Source organism: Phacochoerus africanus, chromosome 1 (assembly GCF_016906955.1).
Source record: "Phacochoerus africanus isolate WHEZ1 chromosome 1, ROS_Pafr_v1, whole genome shotgun sequence".
NCBI classification, from domain to species: domain Eukaryota; kingdom Metazoa; phylum Chordata; class Mammalia; order Artiodactyla; family Suidae; genus Phacochoerus; species Phacochoerus africanus.
In genome coordinates this window covers 98904079-98925057 of record NC_062544.1, presented here as the reverse complement: position 1 = coordinate 98925057, position 20979 = coordinate 98904079, and the positions used below count along the sequence as shown (strand labels likewise).

The 20979-nt window shown below is 37.4% G+C and overlaps 1 protein-coding gene across 1 annotated transcript in view; it reads left to right on the top strand.

Annotated features, from left to right (window-relative positions):
- The window catches only part of DYNC1LI1 (dynein cytoplasmic 1 light intermediate chain 1), a 49130-nt gene extending 29172 nt beyond the window's left edge, over positions 1-19958 (top strand). Inside the window, exons 4-13 of the mRNA XM_047769467.1 lie at positions 2-232; positions 2078-2247; positions 5885-5978; positions 9282-9417; positions 10130-10241; positions 13002-13061; positions 13184-13228; positions 13934-14054; positions 16513-16668; positions 19021-19958. Coding sequence (XP_047625423.1) covers positions 2-232; positions 2078-2247; positions 5885-5978; positions 9282-9417; positions 10130-10241; positions 13002-13061; positions 13184-13228; positions 13934-14054; positions 16513-16668; positions 19021-19133 — 1238 coding nt within the window. The 3' untranslated portion in view covers positions 19134-19958. The remainder of the gene's footprint in view (position 1; positions 233-2077; positions 2248-5884; positions 5979-9281; positions 9418-10129; positions 10242-13001; positions 13062-13183; positions 13229-13933; positions 14055-16512; positions 16669-19020) is intronic.
- The last annotated feature ends 1021 nt before the right edge of the window (positions 19959-20979 follow it).

Below are 20979 nucleotides of genomic sequence, written 5' to 3'. Positions count from 1 at the left end.
GATCAAACAAGATGTAATGTATGGATCTTAGATGGAGACCCATATCACAAAGGCCTCCTTAAATTTTCACTGGATGCCATTTCTCTGAAGGACACTCTAGTTATGCTGGTTGTTGATATGTCAAAGCCTTGGACTGCTTTGGATTCTTTACAGAAATGGGCAAGTGTTGTTAGAGAACATATTGACAAATTGAAAATTCCTCCTGAAGAAATGAAAGAAATGGAACAAAAGTGTGAGTAATCTAGAAAATATAGATGTCAAAGACAAAAGGTCCTCTCATAATTGTTACGAACATTGACTTTAAATAAGGTTTAATGAATGAAACATAAATGCAAGTACTGTTTTTGAAAATTAGTTTGAATGATGTACAAGGTTTTAATATAGTTTTATGTTGGAAACAGACATATGGCAGCCTCCATAGTAAGGCTCCCTTTCTCTTTTGCCAAGATGCTCTATGTATTCATTTTGGAAAGCAGTTTTTCAAGATGAAAAAACTTGAATCTTTTTTCAGCTGCTCTTTTCCAGTAGTTTTTTTTTCTCGATAAGGAGAATACCCCTGTTAACCTTGTAAAAATGAAGTATATCCATAAAGATGTTAACAACATAAAGATGTTAAGCTAGTTTTATGGTTTACTATGTACATGATATATTTGGTACATTCCCATGTAAATTGGAGATTTTCATGGAAATTATAAAAATGATATGGGTGATTGCTAACAAGTTGTAAGCCACTTGTCACCATTCCTCATTTCACTGAGAGCTCTTGTATCAGTTTCATTTTGCTTAAGAAAATATATGGTATGCTGCTGTTTTCAATTGTTAGCTGATAACTTTTAGGGGAAATTTGACAGCTTACTAGAATTTATATGCAAGGAAACAGTAAAAACTTAAGAGCATGTATGTCCTAAATCATTGAAAAAGATGTCTAACTCCTTTTAATCCATACCTTTCTTTCCTTGTTGGTCATTGCCTTTGGGGCATTTTTCCCCTAAGTTTATGCTATAGCAGTGGTTCTCAGTGTGTGGTCCCAAGACCAGCAGCATTAATATCCGTTCATTTGGGAGATTGTCAGGAATACATTCTGAGGCCCTCCCCAGAATGCTGAATCAAACTTCTGGTGCATGCTAACACTTGAGAACCACTGTTAGATTTCATCCTCTGATTGGAAGGGTAACAGCTACCAGGGCTGCTAAAGGTATACGCATGCCCCATGTTCCTGGAGGAACTGTGTTCAACTCTTCAAGATTCCCTCTTCTTTGACTCCATGTAAATTTAGGACAGTTTTCCTCCTGTGTGGCACTGTATAATATTCCCTCATACTGTTTTAATACTGTGCTGTGGATAATTTGTTTGCAAATTTGTTGTTTTGCCTTGAAATGTGAAAATGAGTCACATGGAAGTCCCTGTGTGTGTATCTCTGGTTGGTTCCTTGAGAATTCCTTGAAGAGTGATTACTGAGTCAAAGTTTACATTGTTAAGTCTCTTGGTATATTCACATTAACTTTTTTAAAGTTTTTGACAATTTTGCAAATGAGTTCTAAAAATTTATCAGTATTGGTAATATCTCATTATTCTTACTGGGGTTATAGAATAAATATGACTAAAGATTGCACATAGGTAGAAAGGAGAAAACCTGAGGTTTAGAGAAAGGAAATTAATATTAGAATATAATCTAGAACTATCTTTTAAATTGTGGAATTGCCCATCCCCATCCCACCCCCACCACCAATAGACATGCATTTATTTTTCTTTTATCCTTTCAGTGCCCTTTGTGAATTAGAGTAAAGGGACAAAGCTCAATTGTGACCTGCCCAAAGTAATTTTCACCAATGAACCAGGCCTGCATTGAATACCACTCTTTGGAGCTGTTCAGTGTTTTATTCTGTCTCCTGGTAATTAATGTGGGTCCAGTGTTTCTGAATTGACCTTGAAATAGATTTCCTCAAACCCTTTTGTTTCTTACATAAGACTAAGTCTGAACTCGAGTAAAATATATTTTTAGATTATGGCAGAAAAACTATCTGCTGAAATAAACTATTTCTGAACTATGTATTAAATTATTTACTTTGATTTTCAGTGATTAGAGACTTCCAAGAATATGTAGAGCCAGGAGAAGATTTCCCAGCTTCTCCTCAGAGAAGAAATACTGTGTCACAGGAAGACAAAGACGACAGTGTGGTTTTACCTCTGGGTGCAGACACACTTACACAGAACTTGGGCATTCCAGTACTAGTAGTTTGCACAAAGGTTAGTTTGCTTCCTACAGATTCTGCTCCTGATAGTAACCAAGGATGGACAACTGTTTAATTTTCTAGGCTCCTTTTGAAGTTGACACAATTTTTCTAGGTAACTTTTCTTAATGAGTAGAAATAATAGTTTAGGAAGTTCCTGTTGTGGCTCAGCAGTAACGAGCCTGAGTAGAATTCGTGAGGATGCGGGTTTGATCCCTGGCCTCGCTCAGTGGGTTAAGGATCTGGTGTTGCTATGAGCTGAGGTGTAGGTCGCAGATGCAACTCAGATCTGGTATTGTTGTGGCTGTGGCTATAGCCGACAGCTGCAGCTTCAATTCGACCCATAGCCGGGGAACTTCCATATGCTGCAGGTACAGCCCTAGAAAGGAAAAAAAAAGAAATAATAGTTTAAAATATTGAGTTATATTCACATTTGTTTTGTAATCTTAATAAGTGTTTCTTTTAAGTAAATTTAAATTTTTTAATTTTTATTTAAAAATTTTTATATCCATTCTTTTAAAAAAATATTCTTTTTCATCATGGTCTATCCTAGGAGATTGGATATAGTTCCCTGTGCTATACAGTCAGACCTTGTTGATCCATTCTAAATGTAATAGTTTGCATCTACTAACCCCAGACTCCTACTCCTTCCCGCTCCCTTCCCTCTCCCCCCACCTTTGGCAACCAAAGTCTGTTCTTTATGTCTGTGAGTCTCTTTTTGTTTTGCAGATAGGTCATTGTGTCATATTCCACATGTAAGTGATGTGATATATGGTATTTGTCTTTTTCTTTCTGACTTATTTCACTTAGTATGTTTTCTTTTGTTTTGTTTTTTGCTTTTTATGGCTGCACCTGCGGCATATGGAAGTTCCCAGGCTAGGGGTCAGATCGGAGCTGTAGCTGCCAGCCTATACCACAGCCACAGCAAAGTCAGGTCCAAGCCTTGTCTGCGACCTACACCACAGCTTACGGCAACACCAGATTCTTAACCTACTGAGCGAGGCCAGGAATCGAACCCACATCCTCATGAATACTACTCAGATTCGTTTCTACAGAGCCACAGTGGAAACTCCCTCACTTAGTATGTTAATCATAGTTTCTTTGGAAGAAAATGTTATTCCAAATATTCTGTGATCGAATTTCATTTTCCTAATTCCAATTAGACTTCATTGTACAGTCACCTTAGTAGAAATAATTACAGGTAAGATAATAATCATCAACTTTATAAAATAAAATATTTTTCCACATTGTTTTTATATTTTAATATCGTGAGATGAGGAGCTTATGTTCTTAAACTTAATTTTAAAGACCTTTCAGTACTTACTTGTAAAGTTGATAATGCAGCCATCAAGAGCCTTTTATTTTATTTTATTTTTTTTCTTTTTAGGGCCATACTTGCAGCATATGGAGGTTCCCAGGCCTGGTGTCCAGTCGGAGCTGTAGCTGCCAGATTAGACCACAGCAGCACAGGCTCCGAGCTGCGTCTGTGACCTACACCACAGCTCACAGCAACGCCAGATCCTTAACCCACTGAGGGAGGCCAGGGATCAAACCCTCAATCTCATTGTTACTAGTTGGATTTGTTTCCGCTGCGCGCCACAATGGTAACTCCGAACCTTTTATTTATTAAGAGATTCTAACAGGATTCCTGTTAGAAAATTCTGTTTAGTTCTATCACTGTATATACTTTCCAATAAAGTCAGATTTTCTTTAAAAATAGTTGATAGTTCATCTTCTCCCTATCTGGTCCTAGGTGATTTCTTTACTGTGTAAGCCATGGAATAGTTAAGAAAATGACAGGGCCTAAAAACCCTTTTGAGATCTAAAATTATTCATGTTTTTTGTAACATGAAATTTGCATATATAATTGAAGGAGGGTATGGATTTTATTCACCTTTGGAATAAAAATGATTAAAAAAGTTAAACCTAGCTTAAGTTGTACTTTAAACAGTACAAAAATCATCCATAACAAAGGATAGTGGTCAAAGTCTAATGCCTGCTTTTCTAATGGTAATTCTTATGTTGTTAATCGTTAATTTAACTTTTCCTTTAAAACTGTGCTTAAACTCTCAGAATTCTTTTTTTAGGTAGATAGACTTCGTTTATTCATTTATTTATTTATTGTCTTTTAGGGCCACACCTGCAGCATATGGAAGTTCCTAGGCTAGGGCTCAAATTGGATCTGCAGCGATAACACAGGATCAACACCAGATCTGAGCTGCATCTGCAACCCACACTGCAGCTCATCCTTAACCCACTGAGCTGACTGGGGCCAGGGATCTAACCCACATTCTCATGGATAGTAGTCGGGTTTGTAACCCCTGAGCCAGGATGGGAACTCCTTCAGAACTCTTTATGTGTGGTTGGTTTGGTTTGGTTTTTCTTGGCAAAGAGCTATTGACAGATATTTGCCTGTTTTTACACCACAACTTGCTTCATGAAAAGCTCTTATTTTCCAATGGGAAAATGTTAAGCTTAAAGGAACCTCAGTCAGTATCAAATAACTCATAGATTCATAAAAATTTCAAGCCATAAAAATTATCTACAGTATTTCACAGAATCTAAGACACCATCACTTCTACTTCAGTTTAAGAGCTTTTTAAATGTATGGGAGGATGGGAAACTATGTCTCAGGATAGATGAAGAATGATGGTTCAACTCAGTTTAAAGATCCTGGAAATTGAGCTTCAGAGAGACCGAGTTTCTTGTCAGATCCTCATATTTCAGTTAAAAATGTCTTTACTAAACTATACATGCTTCACCAAAAGTGTCATAAGTCAATAGTATGATAATCATGAGTATCTTTAATAATTTGACGTAATTATTCTGTGTTCTATAAAATAGACATATACTACATCATGTTTATTATACAAGGAGACTGTTCTACAGTGTAAATGCATAACGAAAAATTACATATAAAAGTGCATATCAAAGTTGACTTCAAACTAATATTAGGTGTAATGGACAATGTTTAGTTTTAGATTTTATACCTTCTGTTCAGAAAGATTTTGTGAAGCTATTTGGATATCATATTTGAATATGCCTTTATTTTTTTTCCTAACATTTTATTATAGCAAGCAGAATTCACAGTTGTTTCACTGATTGTACAGGTGGACATTTCAAAAATAGTCTGTAATTCCCCCTTTTTTGCTTTTGGAAATTGACGTGAGAGTGAATAAAGCACCAGAAAAGAAATGAAGGTCAGTTTGGAGTTCTGAGGAGGAACAAAGAGGAATTAGTGAGAAGTGCAGACTCCCTGGATATATTGAGCGTTTTATAGAAGTAGACTAGATTTTAGATTTTAAAAACTTTGTTTTAGGACATAAGTAATTGAGTTAGCAAGTTTGCCCATTCTAAGCTTGTCCTATTACTTTTTCTTCATTCCTTTATGTGCTGTAACTTTCTTTTTGACGTTCTCACCACATTCAGTATATCATAGAAGTTGATGTGCTTTTCAATGAAATTATTCATAAGTCTTAAGACTCCAACTTAAAAATCTCTGGACATAGAGGAGTTATTGATACTATAGATCTTACTCATCAATCACAGTATCAGAGTGGTAGTTTTGTGATATTCCCCTACCAAAAATTGAACTCTTTAAATCATTATATTATTTAAAGTTAATGTTATTGTTTTTTAAATTAACTCCTCAGTGTGATGCCATTAGTGTGTTGGAGAAAGAACATGACTACAGAGATGAGCATTTTGATTTCATTCAGTCACATATCCGGAAGTTTTGTTTACAGTGTATCCTTTTAATACATTGATTGGTGAAATGTACCTTAGCTGTTTGTTTGTTTAAATAAGGGAATTAAATTGATGGATTTTAGAAATCAATGAACTTTTTTCCCCTGCTTCTGGTTGGAAATTTCACTTTAGTTCCCAAATCATTTCTATTTAAGGTATTTGAGATATAAAAAGCAGGTGTTAAAATATGTATCTTTGATTTGCTGTTTAAGATACTCTGACTGAGGAGTTCCCGTCATGGCACAGCAGAAACAAATCCAACTAGCAACAAGAGGTTGCGTGTTCGATCCCTGGCCTCACTCAGTGGGTTAAGGATCTGGCATTGCCATGAACTGTGGTGTGTATAGGTCCCAGACGCAGCTTGGATCTCACGTTACTGTGGCTGTGGCATAGGCTGGTGGCTACAGCTCCGATTCAACCCCTACCTAGCCTGGGAACCTTCATATGCCATGGGTGTGGCCCTAGAAAAGACAAAAAGACCAAAAAAAAAAAAAAAATCCAGGGAATTGGCATTGTAAACATTCTGATTAAAAACTGGTGTTTATTTCTTGGGGGTGGGCAGTAGGGTAAGATCATATTTGGGTTTGTTTGTAATATGTTGAGTAGGTCATCTCCACATGTAGTCTAATACAGTGGTTTCAAGATCTGGCTGTGTCCATCTAAGACTTATTGAATTAGACTGTTATTCTAAGGTGAGGCTGGAGAATCTACATTACATTTTTAAAAAAGCTTTCTGGGGAGTTCCCTTCGTGGCGCAGTGGTTAACGAATCTGACTAGGAACCATGAGGTTGCGGGTTCAGTCCCTGGCCTTGCTCAATGGGTTAATGATCCGGCGTTGCCGTGAGCTGTGTTGTAGGTTGCAGACACGGCTCGGATCCTGAGTTGCTGTGGCTGTGGCGTAGGCCGGCGGCGGCTGCAGCTCTGATTGGACCCCTGGCCTGGGAACCTCCATATGCTGTGGGAGCGGCCCTAGAAATGGCAAAAAGACCAAAAAAAAAAAAGCTTTCTGGGTGTTTTTGGTCATCATAAGATTGGTAAACTCATCATAAGGGATCCTGTGTAGTCTAGGTTGCAAGGATTAGATGAGCCAGTGAATAACATTTACAACTAAATGAAGGATAAAAGAAGGGAAGTGTGAATGCTTTTAAGTGAATTTCCTGTTGAAAATGTCAAGCAGCTTCAGAGCACTGAAGAGAGCTGTTCTCACTCACCCTCTTGGATCAGATGCTTTGCAGTTGCATCCCTAGTCAACATTTCTGGGTCTGAAAAGTGAGCAAATAATAGATAAAAGGAGTAAATATGAATAATAAGTAATGTACACATGTCTGTAGTATCTGTGGTTTTTCATTGCCATTAGTGGACATTTAATTTAAGGACCTCCTTGAATAATGAATAAGATCGCTTGACACGGGGAGTTTCCCTTTTCCCTTTTTCCTTCAATACTTTCTTCTCCATGTCCCTTTCTTTTCTCATGTCACATTATGGTTGAGTTGGGTTGAATTAAAGGGCATTTGTCTACAAAAGAAAACAAAAAGTGGGAGTAATTGAAGTAGATGTTATAGCCTTTTTTGTTATGTTTGCAGATTAGAAAATTTGAGAAGTCTCTTGAAAAATTTATTTAATGCTACTTGAAAATGTACATATAGAGATGTAACCAGGAAGGAGACTGTCCATTAAAATAATTACAGACCTTTAGTACAGCTAGTTGATTTTAAAAGAATACAAAATGAGAAATCACTTCAAGATAGTGAGGTATGTTTATGTGTCAGTAAATGAGGGCAATGATTCAAAATCATCTTCATTTTTAAATTTAAAAAAATTTTAATATTGCAATGCAAAATTTTCCAGTGTGTAAATCTTCCAAATTGAATTAAATTGGTTCTCATTTTGAGAAAGATCATTAATGAAAAGTTCACACAATTAAGCTTTTACTTAAGATTATGTTGATTGTTTCTACCAAATCAAGTATTATGACAAGTAATATTTAGCAGTACCACTTCAAGGTTCATAGACATTGGTTCACATCCTAGAAAATAGGAGTATCCCAGTTCAGAATTTAGGCCATTCTCAGCATTTCCTCTTGGCCTGAGTCACCATCTTTTTTGGGACCCGAAGGCTTGTGCTACAGTGTGGTCCTAAGGAGAGGTCAGAATTTCTGATAGCTGCTCTGATCAGATCATCTGTCAGTAGTCACATTTGCCCCCTTTTCTACAGGCCTCTTTTTATCTCTTGATCTGCCATGTCATTTGGATAAAAGGTCAAAGTTAGTATCTGCTTTAATTACTCCATCTTCCTTTGATTGTGTTCTGTCAAGTTGTGGTCATGAAATCTATGTGTCTTGGATTGTTGCTGAAAGCTTCCTAATTAATGGTACTTAAATGGTTCACCTTCTCTGTCTAGTGCATATCCTGAGCTTTCTCCTCAAAGTCCTAATTCCTTAGACTAGTAAAAACTATGAGAGATGCTACTGCAAACCATTTTTGTTGAAAAAGCAAATGAAACAGTTGTTGATAAATAATTATCCCTTCGAGTTCCTGTTGTGGCTCAGCGGTTAACAACCTGACTAGCTTCCATGAGGACGAGGGTTCGATCCCTGGCCTCACTCAGTGGGTTAAGGATCCAGCGTTGCCTTGAGCCGTGTGTAGGTTGCAGATGTGGCTCGGATCCTGTGTGGCTAGGCCAGCGGCTGTAGCTCCGATACAACCCCTAGCCTGGGAACCTCCACATGCCACAGGTATGGGCCTAAAAAGACACACACACACACACACACACACACACACACACAAATCCCTCTTTCATGAAGTTTAGGAAGGTTAAAAACAAAAACAAATTTCTCTTCATATGCTTTCAATACAGAAGTAGTAGTGGTGGCATCAGTTACTAAGTTTACCTTCACTTTTTTTTTTTTTTTTGGTCTTTTTGCCTTTGCTAGGGCCGCTTCCATGGCATATGGAGGTTCCCAGGCTAGGGGTCTAATCGGAGCTGAAGCCGATGGCCTATGCCACAGCAACAGCAACTCGGGATCTGAGCCAAGTCTGCAACCTACACCACAGCTCATGGCAATGCTGGATCCTTAACCCACTGAGCAAGGCCAGGGATCAAACCCACAACCTCATGGTTCCTAGTCGGATTCGTTAATCACTGAGCCACGACAGGAACTCCTGGAATTTTTGATTACCATGTAATTATACATTTAGAAGTTATTTTTGAAACTAATACACATAAATGTTAAGCTGAGAACAGTATCTAATGGTATCTGTTCATAGAGTTTATCCAAAAATTTCTTTAACGATATTATTCAGATGGTGCAGCACTTATTTACACTTCAGTGAAAGAAAACAAAAATATAGATTTAGTATATAAATACATCGTTCAGAAACTGTATGGATTTCCCTATAAGATTCCTGCTGTTGTCGTGGAAAAAGATGCAGTATTTATGTAAGTATATTCTTCAACATACTGTTTTATCATGTATTGCTACAATTTGATGGTGCATTATCATTTTTGGTTTTGGGGTGAGACTAGTAGATTTCCTTGATGAGCAGATGAGAATCTGTTTCTAGATTGTTTAATTTATAACGTGCCTTGACTTATTATAATTGCCTTTTAGATTTATTGCAGGCCTGGGCCCTTTTTGAAAGGCTTGCTACTGTAGCTAAAATATCTATTGAGTACATGTATCAATGTATCTACTTACTCTTTAATTGGTTATGATACATAAAGGACCCAGTGTGTATCAAGACATGCTTTGAAAAGTTAACTGAATAAATTGGGAGGTAAAAATAATTACCACCTTCTCCCTAAAAAAACTGTAATGGCAGTTTTTAAATCTGGGAGATTGAGTAGTTCCATGTCACAGTTGGTTACAGATCTGGCCTATCTGTGACCTAGGTTGCAGATGCAGCTCAGATTCTATCCCTGGCCTGGGAACTTCCAAATGCTGTGGATGTGGCTGAAAAAAACAAAATCAGGAAGATGGATAATAATTTTAAGTAGATATGAGTAAACTTGAGTATTATAATAAAATTTAAATTTTTCATAATTGGTCAAATTTAACTTCATAAAAATATTCCCCTTAATATTATCATGGGTTGAATGAAAGAATGACTATATACATGCATGAGAATTTATCATATGCATTTCTTTCTAGCCCAGCAGGATGGGATAATGATAAGAAAATAGGAATATTACATGAAAATTTTCAAACATTAAAAGCAGAAGATAATTTTGAAGACATCATAACTAAACCACCTGTCCGAAAGGTAATAGTTTTAGTAATATATGGTCTCAATATTTAGGCTTTTAAACTGAAGAGGAAGTCCATAATTTGAAGATTGTAAGTAGAAAGGTAAGGGAGTCTTTTTCTATCAAGCTGTGAATTTTCCAACCTAGATAGAGCTCAGCCAAAAGCCTAGAGCGCCTTGGTAGAATAATTGTATTAGATTCTGTCTGTCAAGACAGGTCTTGTATCTTTTCTAAGGTTGTGACATGCATACCAGCCACATCTGTCGAGGCACTCCCAGGTTCCTAGATTTAATTTTAGTCTTGACTGTTATGTATCATTCTTAAGGTTATTAAATCTGATTCCAGAAGATATTCCTCTTTCATATGTCTTGATTTCAGTAACCGTATGTGCTGTTTTATGGTTAGATAGTAAAGATATTTCTGAAAAGTTGTGTAAAAATGAATGTTTGTGCATAGTCCTTTTCACTGACTTTCAGTTTGAACATATTTCAGGAAAAAATAATTTTTATATAACCTATAAGACTTTTAATTAAAAATCCAAATGTTTACATTGAGCATTTAGAAATAAAAAATGTCAAATGAAAAATCAGTTGGTTTGATACTTGGTTTGGATGTCTATCAAAAGAAATGCACACATTAAATTTTTTTTTCCGGAGTTCCCGTCGTGGCGCAGTGGTTAACGAATCCGACTAGGAACCATGAGGTTGCAGGTTCGGTCCCTGCCCTTGCTCAGTGGGTTAACGATCTGGCGTTGCCGTGAGCTGTGGTGTAGGTTGCAGACGCGGCTCAGATCCCGCGTTGCTGTGGCTCTGGCGTAGGCCAGTGGCTACAGCTCCGATTCGACCCCTAGCCTGAGAACCTCCATATGCCTCAGGAGCGGCCCAAGAAATGGCAAAAAAAAAAAAAAAAAAATTCCCTTTTCTCTCTTTTACCAACAGAATCGTGCTTTAAGTTGTCTTTTATTCATTCCATAACTGTTTATTGAGCCGCTTCTATAGGCACTAGGTGCTAAGTAAGAGGGCGATGCGATAGGGAATCAATATATGTATCATCTCTCAAGTGAGAATAAGTGCCATGGAAATAAAGTGGAGTGCCGGAAGAGTGAGAGAAAAAGGTGGGCAGGGCTGCAGTTTAAGGAATGTGAGGGACTGTCTCTGATGAGAGAGAAGAATGTTGAAGGCAGAGGGAACAGAAAGTGCACATGCCCTGAGGAATGTGCAAGGGACCAGAGAGGCTGGAATGGCCCCCAGAAGGGCCAGATCAGTAGGAGAAAAAAACAGAGTTAAGGTCTGTGGGGCTTTGTCACGAGGCTACAGTCAGGACTTTGGATTTCATTCTAAGTGGTATGGTAAGTGATAGGAGGTGGAGTTGAGCACAGGAGTGATGTAATCTGGCTTACCCTTTTCTTCTCTTTCTTTTTTTTTTTAGGCTTTTGTTTTTTCTGTTATAGTTGATTTACATTGTTCTGTCAATTTCTGCTGTATAGCAAAGTGACCCAGTCATACATGTGTATATACATGCATTCTTTTTCTCACATTATCTTCCATCGTATTCCATCACAGGTGACTAGATATAGTTCCCTGTGCTGTACAGCAGGATCTCATTGCTTATCCAGTCCAAATACAATAGTTTGCATACTAACCCCACTACCTACCCCTCAGCAACCGCAAGTCTGTTCCCCAAGTCCGTGAGTTTGTTTCTTTTCTGTAGAAAGGCTCATTTGTGCCATATATTAGATTCCAGATATAAGTGATATCATACGGTATTTGTTTTTCTCTTTCTGACTTACTTCACTCAGTATGAGAGTCTCTCCTTCCATCCATGTTGTTGCAAATGACATTATTTTGTTCTTTTTATGGCTGAGAGGTATTCATTGTGTATATATACCACATCTTCTTAATCCATTCATCTGTCAGTGGATGTTTAGGTTGTTTCCATGTCTTGGCTATTGTGAATAGTGCTGCAGTGAACATAGAGGTGCATGTATCTTTTTCAGTGAAAGTTTTGTCCAGATACATGACCAAGAGTGGGATTGACAAGTCATATGGTAGTTATATATTTAGTTTTCTGAGGTACCTCCATACTGTTTTCCATAGGTGGTTGTACCAGTTTATGTTCCCACCAACAGTGTAGGAGAATTCCCTTTTCTCCACACCCTCTCCAGCATTTGTTATCTGTTGACCTGACTTACCCTTTTCAAAGGGTCACTCTGCCTACTGGGTGGAAGATAGACTGTGGTGTGCATTGTATAGAAATAGGAGAAGCAAGAGACATTTTCAACTACCTTTCACCATATTATTCAGCAGATAGAAGAGCCGTTATATTTTTATTGCAGGGAAATGAGGGGCCAGTTGCTTTTCACTCAACTGCTATATTATTGGCCCTATTGAAACACCTAACTGTTGAGCAGACTTCATAAGCAAGACTATAGGCCTGTGTCTCTCAGGTTCTAATACAGTAGTTTCTGGTCACTATGGCTTTTGAATATAAATTAAGTAAAACTAAATAAGATAAAAAATTCAGCCCCTCAGTGATGTTAGCCACATTTCAGTTGTTCAGTAGCCACAGGCTAACATACTAGATGACACAGATATAGACATTTATATATTGTTGCAGGTGGTTACTAGACCACTCTGCTGTAGGGCTATGGGTAGGGTAGCTCACCTATGTGAATATGGTATAGGTAATTTTAAAATGTATTCTAATCTAGAGAGTGAGTTATTAATGACTTTAGCATAATATATTAGAGTTGCTCATTTATGCATCGTTCATTTCAGTTTGTGCACGAGAAGGAGATTGTGGCAGAAGATGACCAGGTGTTTCTTATGAAGCTGCAGGTATGAAGTTATATCAAAAAAGCAGACTTAGTACAGTTAAACTGTTCTCGTGTATATTTTCTTTAAAAATAAAGCAATATATGTCTGAACGTCTAACCTAGAAATTTTTTTGTGTTTTTCAGTCCCTTTTAGCAAAGCAACCACCAACTGCAGCTGGAAGGCCTGTGGTCAGTATTACAGATTTTGACAAAATTATTCAAATACAGTGCATATTATTTTAGTTTTCTTTTTTTTTCTTAATTATATCTGTTTCATATGGGTGTGCTTTGCTATAAACTTCATTCCCCTTTAGAATATCTAAATCATAAAGATCTATTTTGCAACACTAGTTGCAGAGCTGAACCATTTGTACGAGTTATCCTATAAATCCTCACAACAGCCCTATGAGGCAGTTACTGTTATTATCCCCATTTTTTAGGTGGGGGGATGACAGCTTTGTAGGACATCATGGCTTGCCTGAGATTATACAGCATGGAGGTTCCCAGGCTAAGGACCATATTGGAGTTGTAGCCACTGGTCTACACCACAGCCACAGCAACGTGGGATCCGAGCCACATCTGCAACCTACACCACAGCTCACAGCAACACCAGATCCTTAACCCACTGAGCAAGACCAGGGATCAAACCTGCATCCTCATGGCTAATAGATTCATTTCCACTGAGCCATGATGGAAACTCCAAAAAATAGTATTTTAAAATGTGATGGGCCTCTGGTGTTCTAATAATGAGGATATGATTGCTTTTATCAATACATAGCTTGCAGTGTAAAGGGACCAGGAGAAGAAATGGGGGAAAGTTGAAAAATAGTTTCTTTATATTATGAAGTTGAAAGTTACAGGTTTTATAATTATGGCTTTCCTATTTTTACATAGGACGCCTCACCAAGAGTCCCAGGAGGCTCCCCTCGGACACCAAACAGATCTGTGTCATCCAATGTTGCCAGCGTGTCACCCATCCCTGCTGGGTCAAAAAAAATTGATCCAAACATGAAAGGTACATTCTTTCTTAAAACAACACCATACATTAGCAATAGAAATCTACCTAGAGTCATTCCATCTTTTGCTGTAGCCATTATCTTTTTTTAAACTGATGCATGTATATCTTATTTTATTTATTTATTTATTTATTTTTGGTCTTTTTTTGTCTTTTTTGTTGTTGTTGTTGTTGTTGTTGTTGCTATTTCTTGGGCCGCTCCCTCGGCATATGGAGGTTCCCAGGCTAGGGGTTGAATCAGAGCTGTAGCCACCGGCCTACGCCAGAGCCACAGCAACGCTGGATCCGAGCCGCGTCTGCAACCTACACCACAGCTCACGGCAACGCCGGATCGTTAACCCACTGAGCAAGGGCAGGGATTGAACCCGCAACCTCATGGTTCCTAGTCGGATTCGTTAACCACTGCGCCACGAAGGGAACTCCTATTTTTTTGTATTTTTAAAAATTTTTATTAAAATATAGTTGATTTACGATGTTGTGCCAGTTTCTGCTGTATAGCACAGTGACTCAGTTATACATATATACATTCTTTTTCATATTCTTTTCAATCATGGTCTGTCTCAGGAGGTTGAATATAGTTCCTTGTGTTCTACAGTAGGACCTTATTGTTTATCCATTCTAAATGTAATAGTTTGCATCTACTAACCCCAAATTCATTCTATCCCTCTCCTTCCCTGCTCCCCTTTGGCAACCACAAGCTTATTCTCTATGTCTGCGAGTCCATTTCTGTCCTGTAGCTGGGTTCACTTATCAGTGGACATTTAGGGTGCTTCCATGTTGTGGCTGTTGTGAACAGTGCCGCTGTGAACATAGAGTGCTGCATGTATCTTTTTGAATTATAGTTTTGTCTGGATATATGCCCAGGAGTGGAATTGTTGGATCATATGGTAGTTCTATATTTAGTTTTCTGAGCTACCTCCATACTGTTTTCCATAGTGGTTGTACCAGCTTACATTCCTACCAACAGTATAGGAGGGTTCCCTTTTCTCCACACCCTCTCCAGCATTTGCTATTTTTAGACTTATTAATGATAGCCATTTTTACTGGTGTGAGGTGGTACCTCATTTAATTTGATTTGCATTTCTCTAATAATTAGTGATGTTGAGCATTTTTTCTTGTGCCTGTTGGCAATCCATCTGTCTTCTTTGGAGAAATGTCTATTTAGGTCTTTTTTTTTGTTGCTGCCATAGCTATTTTCATTTTTATGCAGTAGCTTCTAATCTTTGTGTCTGTAGATAGAATCTCATACACCATTTTATAGCATAGTCTCTTTTTATGGCTGCACCAGTGCACATGGAAGTTCCCAGGCCAGGGATCAAATTGGAGCTGCACCTGAGGCCTACATCACAGCCATGGCAACACCAGATCCGAGCCACATTTGTGATTTCCACTGCAGCTTGTAGTAATGCCAGATCCTTAACCCACAGAGCGAGTCCAGGGATCAGTCTGCATCCTCACAGAGACAACGTCGGGTTCTTAGTCTGCTGAGCCACAATGGGAACTCCCCGGTATAGTATTAATATATCACCTGTATATCACCTTTATGAAAGCTTTGTGTTATATTTAATCATTCCCCTGTGGTAGGTCATTGAAGAAAGTCATGTTTTTCCTATCATAGGTTATCTGCAGTTAGCATAAAGGAAAAAACTGTATGCATGGTAGTTACTTCTCTGGGGATAATTGCCATAAGTGGGATTTGTAGGTGAGAGTTTGTACCTAATGCTTTTTTTTCCTTTTTATGCTTTTTGATGATGTTTCTTGAATGATCATTCATGTTACATGTCATCAACATTGAATGTTGGAATTTGCTCACAACCCAGTCAGCCTTCTTTAATAACTAATAAAAGCTTTTACCCTTAGTCTTTCCTTTCTCTTTGTACTTTTCTTCTGTGAATTGTTTATTGTTATACTTCGTCCATTCATTTCTTAGAACTTCTGCTGGTTTTCTTATAGGACTGGATGACTTTTTGTAATACTTAAAGCAAATATTTCTCCGCAGTTATATTTTCGAAGAACTCCTTTCAAAAGGGAGATATATTGGCATCTAACATCTGTTTGAAAATACTACTGGCCCTTTAAAAACAACATTTTAATTTTTTTATAATTATCTTACCTCTTTTGTGTGTGTTTGTGTGGCTGTGCCTGTGGCATGCGGATGTTCTTGTTATTGAACCCACACCACAGTAATAACCAGAGCCACAGCGGTGACAGCGCCAGTCAGATCCTTAACCCACTAGGCCACCAGGGAATTCCTAATTATCTTTAACTCTTAAACACTTACTCACATTTTGTTTTATATATGAGTAGATTAGAGAAGTTACCCAGCCTCAAAAGATTAAACTAGGATTTGGAACATTTTCTGTGTGTGATTCATTTTTTGTGTATGATTACTATAATAATAATTTATAGAAAAGTTGAATGCTTTGAGTACACATTTTTTAATCTCATTTTTTTATAGCTGGAGCTACAAGTGAAGGTGTCCTGGCAAATTTCTTCAATAGTTTGCTAAGTAAGAAGACTGGTTCCCCAGGAGGCCCTGCTGTTGGTGGTGGTAGCCCTGGAGGCGGGGCCGGAGGCGGAAGCAGTGGTTTGCCCCCATCTGCCAAAAAGTCAGGTATAGTTATTTGGAGCTTTAAAACAAACAAACAAACAAACAACAACAACAAAAGCTTTATTGAGATATAAGTTACATACCATGAAGTTTACCCATTTAAAATGTGTAGTTCAAAGTTTTAGTATATTTACAGTTATGCAGACTACTATCATCTTTGTAAAAAGAAACCTCCAACCTATTAGCAATTATCCTTCCCTCCACCACTGTCCTACTAGGTAACAGACAGTCTGCTTTCTGTCTCTTTGGATTTGCCTGTCTGGAGATTTCATAGCAATGGACTCATATAGTATATGCCTTCTTTAAAATAATGTTTTTGAGGTTTTTCCACATTGTAGCATATGTATCGATATTTCATTTCTTCTTATTGCTGAAAAAATTCCACTGCATGGATATGCCACATTTTATTTATGTGTTCATCAGTTGATGTATGTATGTTTTTGTTTTTCTTGAGTATGTACTTGGGAGTGGAATCCCTGGTTCATGTGGTAACTGTTTTAAATTTTTAAAGAACTGCCAAAATGTTTCCAAAATGCTGTATTATACCATTTTGTATTCTCCCACCAGCAAGGTTTGAGGACCTCAGCTTCTCCACCTCTTTTCCAACATTTGTTATTGTTCATCTCTGTGTTTTTTTGGTTTCCTTTTTTTTTGCTCAACCAAATGCAAAATGTCTCATTATTTAAGTATTTGTATATGCGTGTTTTAAAAATCGAAGTATAATTGACTTAAAATATTAGTTTCCAGTGTATAACATAAAAATTCAATATTTTTATACATTACAAAATGATCACCGCTTGACCATCATTTTGATTAGAATCATCCTAGTGTCTGTGAAGTTGTATTTCATTGTGGTTTTGATTTGCATTTCCCTGATACTAAACAATGTTGAGAATCTTTTCATGTGTTTTATTAACCATTTGAATATCTTCTTTGGTGAAATGTCTATTCAAACCCTTTGCCCCCACAACCCCCCTTTTTTTTTAAAACGACCACACCTGCAACATATGAAAGTTCCCAGGCTAGGGATCAAATCATAGCTGCAAATGCAGGTCTGTGCCACAGCAACACAGGATCCAAGCCACATCTGTTGCAGCTTGTGGCAACCTGGAATCCTTAACCAACTGAGTGAGGCCATAGTCCCAACCTGCATCCACATACAAACTGTGTTGGGTTCTTAACCTGCTGAGCCACAGTGGGAACTCCCCTTTGCCCTTTTAAATTGGGTTATTTATCACAGTTTCTGCTGTGGTGCAATAGGTTAAGAATCTGACTGCAGCAGCTCAGGTTTGGTTCCAGGCCCAGTGCAGTGGGTTATAAAGGATCCAGCGTTGCTATAGCTGAGGCATAAGTCGCAACTGTGGCTTGGATTCAATTCCTGGCTTTGGAATTTCCATATGCCACATTGTCTCATCATTTTCTTGATAGTGTCCTATGAAGCACAAAGGTTTTGAATTTTGATGAAATTCCTTTTGTTGTTAGTATAACTGCTCTTTAAACAGACTTTAACCCAGTCTCCTTTTTCCCTTTTTTTTTCTTTTTCTTTTTGTCTGTGTCTGTGGCATGTGGAAATTCCTGGGGCAAGGATCAAACTTAGGCTGCAGCAGTGACAATGCTGGATCCTTAACCTGCTGCACTGCCAAGGAACTCCCCATTCTCCTTTTTTAAATCGCACCTTTTGCCACCATTTTCACAAATTCAAGTATAAATTGAATTACTTCTTGATTCTCTCACTCTCAGTATGAAAGATTACTTTTCTCAGGATTGCTAATTTATTTACCACTCACTTATCTTCTTTCCAGATTCCAAAATTTTGTTGCTATTTTTTTTTTACTGTTCTTATTTATTGTCTTACTCCTTTTTAAAACCTGTCTTTATGAGATTAAATGGTAAGTGCTAGTTTTACTTCTATTTGGCAGCAGAGCCCACAATTTAAAATGAGGAAATTTGTTTTTTATATAACTTGATAAAGTTGATGAAACTGTTGGCAGTTTTTTTTTGTCTTTTTTTGTTGTTGTTGTTGTTGCTATTTCTTGGGCCGCTCCCGAGGCATATGGAGGTTCCCAGGCTAGGGGTTGAATCAGAGCTGTAGCCACTGGCCTACGCCAGAGCCACAGCAACGCTGGATCCGAGCCGAGTCTGCAACCTAAACCACAGCTCACGGCAACGCCAGATCGTTAACCCACTGAGCAAGGGCAGGGACCCAACCCGCAACCTCATGGTTCCTAGTCGGATTCGTTAACCACTGCGCCACGACGGGAACTCCTGTTGGCAGTTTTTAAATGAAGAGACATTGATGTAAAAGATACTTTGATTTATGTTCAAATCTTAGTTTCTTTTCCTTTATTGTTGTAGGCCAGAAGCCTGTCCTGTCAGATGTTCACGCAGAACTAGACAGAATTGCACGAAAACCTGTTACAGTTTCTTCTACAACACCTACATCTCCTACAGAAGGAGAAGCTTCTTGAAGATACCAAATAAAGCCATTTATTCAGTTTTTGGGGATAATGTAAACTTGCCTCTGCCTTCTCCTTCAAAAGTGGAATTAGGGAGCTGGAGTGCTTTTTCAGATGGACTAAATTTATGTCTTTTTTGTGTGTGTGGTTGCCCATTTTTATAAAAGGGAGCTATACAGAAAAAAGTTATTCTACACTATGTAGAATTTCTATTTGCATCGCCACTTTGCATAAGGAAGTAATTTTGGATTTTGAAAAACTCAGATTTATAGATCTGAAATACAGCCATGTGAGCATATTCTAAAGGCTACTTAAAACATATAGGAGGGTTTGGGAAGGGCAGAAAATAATGTGCTTTGGGCATTTGACTGACTTGAAAGTCCAGGCTTATTTTAGTTAAGATTTAAAAATCATTTTAAAGAATTATGTTGTTAGCTTTTCTGGAAAAGATAAAATGATCAGTTGTCAGGTTTCCACACCAACATGGAATATGCGAGAAAACTATCAGATAGCATTTGTTACACTAGTCACTGTCTCAATCCATGATCCTGTAAGTTGTCATCACAATATGATTTAGAAATACTGGTTAAGATTTGTTTCTTTAACTGAGAAGAAAAGAAAGCACACTGCTGAAATGTATAAAAGAAAAATGCAGAGGTTAAGATGTAAAGAGGTAACAGTCTTTGGATTTGTCTATATATATATATATATACATATATATATATACACACACACATACACACACAGACATATATATATATGGCTCTGCCTTAATATACCCCTATTTTGTTTGTGACTTTCAACTGTAATCAGTTAATAAAGTATTTATTCTCTGCATTCAGGTTCAAATAACTTGTTGCATTCTCTTAAATTTGTATTTATCATATAATGAATACAATTTTTTAGTATTTTAAAGTGTTTGACTTAATAGGATTATTAAGTGTTCTGGTCTTTCTTCTTTCTAAGAGACAATTGAGTACATGAGGTTCACTACCCTGGAAGTCTCCTTAAATTGGGAATTTACGTTGATCAGTACATCTTCCCCTTCAGGTTGTCTTAAACTACAGAATCTGTGTTTGGCATTCCTAGTACGAAAAATAAGAGCCTTTTATCATCTCATGGGCAGAAGCTATTTTAAAAGTTTGGCAAATGCACTGAGACATGGTTACTCTCTTATGGGTGAGATTGCCTTTTAGTAGTTCCAGCTTTTCAATACTCAGTTTTCAGTGCTTGTTTTGGAACCTTCACAAGAAGAGCTTGGTTTTCTTACTGAAGTTCAGCTAAAGAACACATGCACATTTGACCTAGTGAGTAATTTCAGATAATTGGGGAAATGGTTACTACCCTTTAAACTGATCTTTGTTATAACTTAAAAATATTCCAAAGATTTTTTCAACAAAATGTTTAAGGACAATACCTCTACTATCTAACATAATTCTTTCGTTAGAATTTTACTTAATCGCTTTAGTTTTATAGTAGTATTTGGCTCCTACTGGTTGAATGTAAATACTGAAAGTATATGAGAGGATTATAATTTGTTTCAATATGGGAAAAACTTGGGATGTTCGTGGGTATGGAAAAATTAATTTGCAAAAACATTTTGTTTGATAAAATATGAGATGAAAAACACCATTGATAAAACCTTCAATCCAGAAAGGGTTCTGCAGTCCTAGTGTTGATTTTTCTAAACTGTTAGTACTTGATGAAGTAAGTGAACTAATGAAGAAATTTGCAGATTGTACATGATGGACTACTTTGATATGTCTGCTGTGTTTGGGTGTCTAGACCAACACATGTTTCTTTCTGTGCAGCATTGGAGATACACTAAAAAAATCCTCAGAATTGCATTGTTACCTGA